Source organism: Chinchilla lanigera, unplaced genomic scaffold, assembly GCF_000276665.1.
Source record: "Chinchilla lanigera isolate Chin_1 unplaced genomic scaffold, ChiLan1.0 scaffold00038, whole genome shotgun sequence".
NCBI classification, from domain to species: Eukaryota; Metazoa; Chordata; class Mammalia; order Rodentia; family Chinchillidae; genus Chinchilla; species Chinchilla lanigera.
In genome coordinates this window covers 11310497-11321649 of record NW_004955439.1, presented here as the reverse complement: position 1 = coordinate 11321649, position 11153 = coordinate 11310497, and the positions used below count along the sequence as shown (strand labels likewise).

The following is an 11153-nucleotide window of genomic DNA, read 5'->3' as shown; positions in this document are numbered from 1 at the left end:
GGTCTGTGATCTATTTGTATCCCATTCAGAGACCTCCAGTACAGGGAGGTGACCAGGGACCAGACACAGGGCCCCACCTCTCATTGCCTGTGGTTCAGTTCTGTGGGGCCAGAGAGTGTGGTGGAGAAGATGGGTCCAGTGCTCCCCAAAATAACTTTATTCCCTAGCTGCCACAAAGGCCTTATGGGGAGATGGGTCCATTAGAGGCCCATGAGCTCCTGAAGGTATTTGCTTGGGCTACAGCTGTCTTTAGTGACAGTCCTGTCACAGCTGACTCTCCCTGCAGCCCCTTTTTTATCCTTTCTGCCTCTCTCACACTCTCTACCTCTGCCTCTTTTATTCTCTCTGCCTCATTCACCCTCTCTGCTCCTCTGCCCCTTCTTCTGCCCCTACCTCTGCCTGTCTCTCTCTTTCTGTCTGCGTACTGGCCACTGTAAGCTGAATGGTTATGCTCTGCTGTAATGTTTCTGCCTCACCTTAGGCCTAAAACTATGAAACCAGCTTACCATGGACGGCAACCTCTGAAACTGGAAACTAAAACAAATCTTTTCTCTTTTAAGTTGTTTTTCCCAGATGTTTTGTCACAGCAAGAGACACCTGCTGATCACAGTGTCATGCTTCTGAAATGTGTCTGTGCAGTGAGCTGCCACTTCAGCCCAGGACTTGGAAGGTGCAGTCTGAGCTGTCAGTCAAACATGCTTATGGGGCTTATCCCTTGGTTGATATTGGTTCATTTTCGCCCTATTGCATAGCCCAGGCTGCTTGACAAGAGTCACACACATGCTGCGTCTTATGCTATTTCTTCTAGGATGAGTCCGGCTTATTTGTGTCATCCTTGCTTTTGAGGTAAACCTCTGTATCCCAGTCAAAGGTGGTGATTTTTGCCAAACACACACTGTGTGAACTCATGGATTCCATTTCCATGGAACAGTGGACTTTTGCTGAGTTTGTCCTGCTTTACTGATGGGCGTCATGGGTACTTGCTGATGAGTGGGCGGGTCAGGACTTAAAGTCCCACGCACGTGGCCCCCAGAAGTCTGGCACTCTGTTTCTCCTGGAGTCCGTGTCAGATGGGTGTTGTGACGACAGGCTTGTGCCTATGGCCACCTTGGTAATTTTGTGTCCGTGTGTTATGGCTTGAATCTTTGTGGTGAGTGGGCCTTACCTCCTGCCGTAGCGGGGATGTGGGATGTCACAGCACCAATCCCTGCAGTGCTCTCAGCGGCTGGAACATGGTCATTTGTACGTGAAGTGACCCAAAGGGCCCCACCTGTATGTCAGTCCATGTACCATGGGTGATTGTGCCTGTGCCAAACCCCTAATGCCACCCACTTCCCCCTGTGATTTGGGGCCATTGTCCTTTGGGCATCGGTATCTGAGAGACCAGTAAAAGCCTGGCTTCACTTCCCTCTACCCTCTTAAGAGTGCAGTGTCACACACCCCAAAACCTCGATCCTCTCTTTTTTCTTTCTGAGGGATGGAGGTCAGGATGCACATGAGGAGGGTCTTTCTCCTCATCTGATGGCCATGTTCCCTGTCTCAGTTGTCTTTGCCATCTCGGTGATGAAGCAGGGGAGCCTCGACTCCTCAGCGGTCCACTTCCCACACTGTGTTCAGGACTCACAGGTCACCAGTGCATAGAGATGAGTTATAAAGTGTGATTCTTGCAGTGCACTCTGAAACAACTACTTGAGTTTTTTTTTAAAATTTTTTTAGTGGTGGTAGTGGGTTGATTTAAATTGAATGCAGGGCCTCATCCCCAAATGGAATTGTTTTCTTTTTTTTTATTTGTATGAAGAGTAATCCAGGGAACATGGGGGAGATGACGCTGAAACTGTGAGATATTCATGGCATCCAAAGTTAGTTGGTTCAGGCCAAATTTATAGATATGAAACCACTAAGCAGACATCAGTATTTAATGCTCCCGCTCAGGAGTTTGAAAGCGCTCCAATAGTTTGACTGTTTGGCTAAACACCTACTAGTGATGGCCCACTGGGAGGGAAGTAGAAGGTTCATAGATGCCTCGGTGTAATGTGGAAGGTTAGGTTAAATGCTTATGAATACTGGAATGCTACTAGAAGAGTTTTATCATAGGAGACCGGCTCACCCCCACTGTGAGGACCCGAAATACCTTCCCATTACCTCTCGTCACTTTCAGCAAGACTGTGAGCAATAAATCTGTTCAGGTCTTCCTGGAGTGAAGTCAGTTTGTGAGTAGCTTCTGGCTTCCTTGAAGGCTCTGTGATTACCATTTATAGACCATACCTGCCAGCCTGTGGTGGATTAACTAATGGTCTACTTGTAGCACCCAGCTGAACTGAATCAGCCTGGTGCTGCAACTAGGTGGCCCACATGAGGATTGTTGACAACAGCGTAAAAAGAGAACTAGAGAGGAAGATGGCGTGCTGTTGATTGTCCTGGAGAAGCTTTTCATGCTTGTTTTTCTGTTATGAACTCAGCTGCTCTCATCCTTGGAGGAGCTCAGGTCCTCGCTGTCACTCAGGATGGCTGTGGTTTTTTCCAGGGCTCTCTGGTCATTACCTTGAGCATGGCTTCCCGACTCCGGTGCAGATCACTCAGGCTGCTGGCACAGATCCTTCATTCTGCTGGCACAGACTCTGTAGCTTCTACCACTGACCTTTGGGCCCTCCCAGAGCAGATCCTTGATACAGACTTGCATGAGACATTGTTGTGGATGCTGGGCCTCCAGATGGACTTGTGGAGGACATTACAATGTGTTCTAGATCATGAAAGACATTTCTGTGGGATGCAGGCCCTCAGCTGACTCCTTGTGTCTCCAGTGTGTGGACAGATCTCCTGCACTGTTTTGTATTTGACTCTTTAGATGAATATTAGAAAATAAACCTATAAATTGTATGTCCTGTATTGAATACATTCCCTTGAAACCCTGACAATAACACAGCAGGAACTTCAGGCAGTGATTTGGGAAAACAAAGGTGATGAGAATCATTGGATTTTGAGGTAGTAGAGGCCAAGGGGTGACCTTCAGCCACCAGCAGAAAGGAGAGTGTGGCTGCTGTCATGGGTGAGAGAGTCAAGGCAGCATCAGAGATCTAACTCATGCAGACCTAGGGTGTGGGGGGGCCCATTGTCTAGAAGGGAGAAAGAGCAGAGAGCTACTAATTCATCACCTGATATGAATAAGCAAAAGAGTTGTATAGCCAATGAGCAAAAATCTAACTGGATTCATAGAAACAGAGGTATGGATCTTCAATCAATCCCTAATTTGAGCCAGAAGAAATATACAGAATCCCTGCAATAAAGGGGAGATGTATCTCATTGGGGAAATATTGGAGTACATGATTGGAAGTTTCAACTCTTAGTCCTTCTCTCCACCCTCGCATAGTCACCTGAAGTCTTTCAGGGGAAGAGCATGGAAAAAAAAGCAATAATCATGATCTTTGAGGAACCACTGGAAACTGGCTCTGAATTGAGAGTAATTTCAGATTATCCAAAATATCACTTTCCCCATGGCCCCCACTATGAGCTATGGAGGTTAGGTGAATTGAAGTTTTCGCTCAGACCCATCTCACTGTCACTGGTTCCCTGAACTCAGCCTCTGGTCATTTCCCCAGCCTGGAAAACAGAGACCAACAGCTATGGTTAGCAGCTGGAATAAAACCTCCCCTCGACTTTTGCTTGTGGAGTAATAGCTTTGTGGGTAGGAGAGGGTCATTTGAATGTGTGAGACCTGCTTTTACCTGGTAAAATAACACATTGAAATCAACACATATTCCTGCAGGGATTAAAGAGATTAGTGCCACTTCACAGGTATAAAGATGTAGAGGTGTAAGTCTCATCATAGCCATTTTCCATTTTTATTTTTGGCCCTTATGGAAGACAGATGGGGTTGTTTTAAAAAAATTATAATAAGTTGTTTTGTTTTGTCTTTGTGACACAGGGTCTCACTATGCAGTATGGCTGGTCTTGAAGTCACTTTGTAATCCAGGCTGGCCTCGAACTCACAATGACCCTCCTGCCTCAGCCTCCTGAGTGCTGGGATTATAGACATGTGCAATAGGTTATCTTAATCTTACCCAGGTTATGACTACACTGACAGTCTTTGTACCAGATATGGTTTAATTTCTAAATAAAATGAAGTCATAGTTTTGTTTCCTGGTAAGTACCTACAAATCTATCCATCTGAGTCCATAAGGTCCAGAAGAAGCATTTTGCTCTCCACTTGTAAGGCCAGCAATAGACCTTCACCTTCCTACCTCTGGGAGTGTCAAATCTCCATCCCTGTTGGCATTATTTATTGTTAAGGGGCCTTGATTGCTTTTCCTTTCCATCAGATGCCATGCTAGTGAGCTACACTGGGGACATTATGCTGATTTCACCAAGTCAGTGAGAAGAAGTAGGTACTTTAGATTTATGGGTAAACAGTTGCTGCCTGAGTTGGGCAGTGAAATCATAGGTCTTCTTCGTGGTGAACTTTCTAGCGGTCATAGTGTGTGGCTCAGGTAGATATAGAACTACCAAGGGCAAAAGTAAAGTTCTCACATTTGGTTCAACTGACAACCAGAAAAGGAATCCTCCGATCTGCTGTCGCAGGGTTAGGAACCAGGAAGCCAGTGATATACTTCAATCTGATGGCAAAGTGTTAAGAATAGGGGACAAGGTCCTAAGTTCTGGTCTGAGTTAGGAAGCCTTGGAAGAGCACATTCAATATCATACGTGCGGAATGGAGCACATGCGTGGCCCTGCTCAAGCAGGGTGAATTTGCCTTTCCTGTCTCTTTGCTATATCAAGGCCTGGAAAGGAGATCATTTCTCTCCACAGTGGGGAGGGCAATATTCTCTCAGTCTAGTGGTTCAAATGAGAAAGTCTTCAAGACCTCTCCCCAAAACATACAGAAATAATGTTTTACCAGCTATCAGGCAGTCAGGCGGACACATGAAATTGTGCACCCCATGGATTATACAACAAAATTGCAGACTAATTTTTTGTTTCAAAATAAAGATCTTTATTTAAATGTCAGAAGATAAGTTACTGAAAGAATGAGTAAAAGCAATTTAATTGTTCTTAAATACAAAAACATACAAAGAATCGCTGAAATTGTGACATTGAATATGTTTTAGTGGCAGTATCCTTTCAATAATACAACTGGATTTTTGGTTCAGAGGAGCATTTGACCACAGCACCAAAGCAGAAGACAGAAATTCTTGTCTTTGTTCAGACTTCTTGTTCCAACTTCTTAGTTAGAAACCTAAGGGTAAAATACCTTTGCTTAGCACCAAGATGAAATGGCTTCACACATTAAGAACAAGTGCACAGTGATAATAACCAAAATACCACAAAGGGCAAGAGATGTTCAAGTGCAGGTAACTTCCTGGAAATATTGGACCCTGAGGTGACAAGGAGCACTGGAAGGCAGTGAAGCAGCAGAGGAATGGGCTGCTGTTGGTCCGGAGAGATAAAGTTGCCACAGAAGAGTCCCACTCCCACAGCCCTAAGGTGTGGGCTCACGATGGGCCTGAAAGGAGCAGGTGGGAGGCCTGCTGATTCCTCCCTTAATCTGAAGCAGCAGAGGAGATGCAGGCCAGGAGAGCCCAAGTCTGAAAGATTTGCTGGAGCCTAGGAATAGACAGCAGGTGGTGGCTTAGCAGGCGACCACTCTGGAGATGTATTTGTCTTGATCACATTTTCAGGAGCTTCTCCAGAGCATCTTCAAACTTGGAAAGGAAGCAAATGTTACTCCAAGAGTCTGAAGACAACCGGGGACAGTTCTGCTGGGGCACCTATCCCCAGTCCCCTGACCTCAGATTGACCCTCACTAAGGGTCATACATTTCCCTCTCTCACCCCCTCAACCCATGCCCCCAGGAACCTAGTGTAACCTTCTCCTCCTCTCTGTCCCAGCATTATCCCTATGCCCCACTGAACACTGGAGTGACTCAGGACTGAAACTGTCATTATGGGACCTGGTCCCTGAGCACAGAATACTTCCCCTTCTCATGGAAGGGACTAGAGGACTCGGAGGGGAGGTGGGACAGTCTAATTTGGAGCTGGAGGCTTGGATCCTGTGGGCTGGAGGGGGTGCACGCAGACGGACATCCTCCTCCTTTTCTCTCCTCACCTGGGAGTCACACGCAACAGCCTGAGTACAGTGTCATGGCCCTACCCCACCCATTCCCTGTCTGCCCACCTGGGAGTATGGACTCCAGCCTCAGCTGGGACCCTACTGCCTCTGGATGCAACTCTGCTGTAGGCAGGGAAGGCAGAGCTGGCTCAGGAGCTGGAGTCTGCAGGAGCAGCCAGAGGAAAGGTCTCAGAGAACCCTGGATTTCCTGTAGCCCCCAGAGAGCTGGTGTCCTTCTCACCTCATCCTGGACAGACCCTGTTTTTAGCTTTCTACCTCCACTGAGGGGAAGAAAGCCTCTTCTTGTGGGAGTGCAGCCCTGACCTCCAGCCTGTGAGTACATTTGGGAAAGGCTTCCCTGGCCCAGGCCTCGCTCCTCTCCCTCTGTGGCAGTGAATGTGAACCTCTCAGAGCTTTCAGTGATAACAAACAAGGGACTGGGGCAGAAGTGCCACAGGTTTACCACCAGGAATCGAGGTAATGAATCTTAATTCCTCTTTACACATGAAGTGGAGCCCCCATGATGCTATCACCCCATATAGACATTCTCCCTCCTTGTGGTCCTTCCCTGTTCATACCTTGAATCACTGGTCCCTCCCCAGAAGGAATGTGGAGGGAACCAGCTTTGTTTTGCTAAAACCCTATAGAACACAGCAGGCCTAATGTTGGTATGGACACTCTACCTCTGGCGTGTGCATGGCAGGGGTTAATTCTTCCCACCAAGGGCTGAGCTTGCTGAGCCACTGCTATCACGTGACTTGAGGTCTCACTCTTCTGTTCCATTTCAAGGTGCAGTGAGGGACAGAGACTCTGAGAACTCACTTTCCCGTACTAGCTCCTCCCCCTCCTGCCTACCTCTCAGTTCTGGTCACTGTACCTGCTACTGGAAGAACCCTCCTGTGATGCCTGCACCCCCTCCAGCCCACAGGATGGCGGAGGTCAGGATCAGCAGCAGGGTCCTGCAACTCAGGTTGTTGGCCTTGGCACTGGGTGGGGTGGTGGCTGGCGCTGGAGTGGAAACATGAGAGAGTCAGCATTTGTCCAGACTCCAAATCCAAGGAGCTGCCTCCTTAGCTCCCGCTACCTCAGGTAACCCAGCAGGGCAGACAGCTGCCACCCCTCTGCTTTGTGGCAGCCACTGTGACAGGTCCTGAGGTGGGTAGAGGAGGAGAAGGAGGCCCCTGGGGCTAAGGATACACGTAGGCACTGAGTAGCCATGGTCACAATGTAACCCACCCTCCCTTGCTGGTGGGAGAAGAGGAAGTGACCCCAGGTGAGAGTGGTAGGGAATGGTCTCAGGAGCTGATGTGTGAGGTGGGTTTGAAAGAGTCCAAGGAAGACGCCAGGTGAGATGAAAAAGCTGGTAATTTTGAGGGAAAGTGTGGCAAAAGAATGGTGCGTACAGTGTGGAGGTCAGCAGAAATCCAGCTTGGGGGATCGCAGGTGTTTGCTGTGAGGAAGAGATTTTAGGAGATGAGACAGAAAAGCTCGGAAGAATACACCTGGAATCGTCCCCTAGGGAAAAACCACTCTAGACCATTGTACATGGAGTATTCACACACACACACACACACACACACACACACACACACACACACACACGGGAGCATCTCATGCTAAGGGATCCACCCCTTCCCTCTCCTCTTCCCAGTTACCTCTGGTCTCCAGAGTTTCCTTCCACTGCTCCAAGACCGCATTCCACCAACTCTCGCAGTCATCCACTGATGTCTGGTGTAAGAAGAGGCGCAGCTGCCTGTTGTTTTCCATTTCTCTTTCATGCACGTCCATCCAGGAGGGACCTCTGCCCACTTTTTTAGTTCAAGTTTACACAGAGCAAAGTCTGTCTCTTGAAGCCCAACTCCCAGAACCCGCTGAAGTGTCCAACAGCTTTCTGGTGATAGGTCATGATGGGAGCAAGAGGGCAGCTGCCCCACGGAAAGAGAACAGGTTCAGCTCTGGACAAATCCTTTCTCCCGCCCAATATCCACCTCCTTTGAGCTACTAATCTGGCCCTGTTCTTCCTCCACACCCCAACTTGATGCTGGACTTTTTGCTTAGACGATCATCCAGTTGTTTTCTTACCATACAAATAGGATAAATATTCCTAAAGCCATACCAGCTCTGTTATTCTCTGCAAGAATTGTGACTTACCTGTTGATGTACAGTTCTCTAGTTTAAGATCAAGCAGCTCCCATTTGAATGTGTTGCTCAAATCCTGCAGTGTTTCTGATTTGTCTTCCCAGGTCTTGGTGCTATTAACCTTCCCTCCAAGGACATCCGTAGATTTGGCTTTGGCACTATCGCAGTCATAGTAAAGAAAATTCTTCTGATCCAGCAGACCTGGGATTGTGCACCATTGCTTTCTAATTGGGGTTTTAGGATAGATGATGAATTCATAGCAAAGAGAGAGGGTGCCTGTGAGGGAAAAGCATGAGGACGGATTAGGGGTGAGCAGGGAATGGATCCATTTGTCATCTCATGACATCTGTGAAGGGAGGAGAATCTCTGAAGGCTGAGCTGGGGGGAAGGACTGCTCCTTCCCACACGGTGTTCTCCCCCATCTAAAGCTGGCGTTCTTTCATTGTTTGAGGAGGGAAAGGACATTCCCTGGTTGCAGCCTCATGTCCCAGGAGAAGGTTCACATTCCCTCAGCCCATGGGACTAATCCCCATGTTCATGACCACTTGACCTTGTTGGAAGAAACTGCTAGGATGGCAGAGGGTCTTCAGAAACAACCCAGGTGGGCTGCAGGCAGATGGGAAGTGTGTGGAGCTGCTCTGACCTTTGGGGTGAGAACAGGATCCACATGGGACACAAGGGTTCAGTTTATGATGAGGGTTCATAGGGTTTGTACTGCCTGTTGGGAGGGGCACTCCTGTGCTAGTAGACTGGCTTTGGTCAGTGTGGGAAGGGGTAGCCTGCACTGCACAATGTAGAAAAAGCAAGTAATAGATCTTATGTACAGGTAGCTGTTCCTCGAAATGAATGCAATCATTTTGTACTGCAAACACGTACTCATAAAGATAAAAACTAGACAAAGAAGATCTAGATGTTCCCAGAAATGCAGCAGAGGAAAGGACCAGGGGGCTCAGAGAAGTGCGCACCCCAGAGTGGATGCAACGTGAACACCAGAAGAATGTCCTGTGCACTGTGCTTCATGGAAAGTCAGAAGGACTCTTGTGTATCCAGCAGGTAAAAATGCCTGGTGAGCAAAAGAATACCTAGCTTTGTGTAGTGAATCCGAGCAGAAATGAAGACAAGAGAGACTAAAAAATCAATATGAAAGGTGATTCTTCAGGAAGATAAACACAGAGTGGTCAAGTCTGGTTCCCATCCGCTGGCATGTTGTGTCCAGCCGTCCTCATACCGAAGGCAGAGCGCAGACAGATATGGTGTGGCCCGCGGAGCTGAAAATATTGGACAGAAAAGTGATGGATTCCTGCCCAATTAATAACCACCTTAGGGTGCTCTTTCCCCAAGAGGAATGCTGAGGGCCTGGGTTCAAAGGCAGAAGTCTATAGATGCCCTGTTTACAGCCACTGCCAGTGTCCTACTAGGCAGAGGGAGCCCCAGCCATGCTGCTTTAGGTTCTTGGAGGGAGAAGGCGTGTGTTGGTGGGGTGTGTCCTCAGGCAGGGACACAAGGTGCCTGCTGGCAGCTTCTGCTTTGGAAGATGGGGAAGGCATGGGATACCTGAGGTCTGGGCGTGATGGGCAGGGGCACAGGGGCACAGTGACTCAGGAGGGAAGTAGGTGGATGGGGCTGTTGGGGCTGTGGGGTGCCAGGGATGTGATCTGCTGCAAAGATTCTTAGGACTGACTCTGGGGGGACAGAGTTTATAAGAAACAGCGCAAGGCCTGAGGTGGGTTCAGCTTTGTGGCTTAGGATCCCATTCAGGTTTAGGAGGTTGCACTTTGCAGGAGTTTGGGCGGAGTGGGGTGGCCATGGGTCACCTGACTGACAGCCCTGTGGGTGGCTTCCTCTACAACCTCTCCATCCCTTTTTTCCCTGCTAGCCCCTGGGGGAGGTGTGAGAAGGGCTGAGGTGACCTGGACCCCAGGGAAGAAGCCGGGAAGAGGGGTGAGCAGAAACCGTGGCGGGCGCAGCGCGGTGACTCACCATTGCAGGCCGCCCAGAGAGCTTCCCACAGCAGCAGCAGCCGGGCCAGGACGTGCAGGACGAATTCAGGGGTCGAGCCTGCGCCATGGGTCCTCTGGGGACAGGGAAGCGGGGTGTTCAGCGGAGCCATCCAGCAGGGTGAGGACCTGAGGCTGTGCTGCCCGAGGCTCCCGAGTTTACTAGGACTTGGGGCACTCAGGGTTTGGGGTCTGAGGGCTTCCGCGGGTCCTCCCCGTCCGCGGTCCGGGCCCCGCAGTGCGATCCGGTGTCCTCGGGATCCTGCTTGAGCTGCGCCGCGGCCCACAGGTGACGCCCCGACCTGCGGCTCCCGGTGCCCTCTCCCGCTCCCCGCCTGACTTGGGGCCGTTTCCTGCTCTGTCGCCCGCGAGAGCTTCCAGCACGGTCCCTAGTGGACGCCAGAGACCCGGCCCGCGCCTGGATCTTTGGCTCGCTGAACCCGGAATGCGCTCAGCGCGGCCGCGTGGGGTTGTAGTTGGGCACCGAATGCCAAAGCCAGTGTGAGGGGCCAGGGTGAAGTAGGGTTCTCATCCTGTTGCTGAGTGGTAGCTTGTGACTCAGACGTTTTTATCTGGACAAATCAACTCGAGCATTTTGTCTTCCTTTTTTTTCTTTTGATTTCTTTTTGATTTTTTTTTTTTTTTTTTGAGGCTGTGTTTCACCTCTTTCATTCCTTATTGCACGGATGTGAGTTTTTTCTTTCCTTTTTGTGATAAGGTTGGCTAGGGGTTTATCTATTTTATTTATTGTTTCAAAGAACCAACTCTTCAATTCATTAATACTTTATTGCACGGATGTGAGTTTTTTCTTTCCTTTTTTTGATAAGGTTGGCTAGGGGTTTATCTATTTTATTTATTGTTTCAAAGAACCAACTCTTCAATTCATTAATACTTTGTATTATTTCTTTAGTCTTT

The 11153-nt window shown here is 49.0% G+C and overlaps 1 protein-coding gene across 1 annotated transcript; it reads right to left on the bottom strand.

Annotated features, from left to right (window-relative positions):
- Nucleotides 1–7742: 7742 nt before the first annotated feature.
- On the bottom strand, nucleotides 7743–10777 carry LOC106149191 (NKG2D ligand 1-like). Its single transcript, XM_013517321.1, has 3 exons — nucleotides 10222–10777; nucleotides 8254–8517; nucleotides 7743–8027 (listed from the first exon to the last, which is right to left on the bottom strand). The coding sequence occupies exons 1-3, from the start codon at nucleotides 10349–10351 to the stop codon at nucleotides 8005–8007; spliced, it is 417 nt and encodes a 138-aa protein (XP_013372775.1). The 5' UTR covers nucleotides 10352–10777; the 3' UTR covers nucleotides 7743–8004.
- Between the last annotated feature and the right edge of the window lie 376 nt (nucleotides 10778–11153).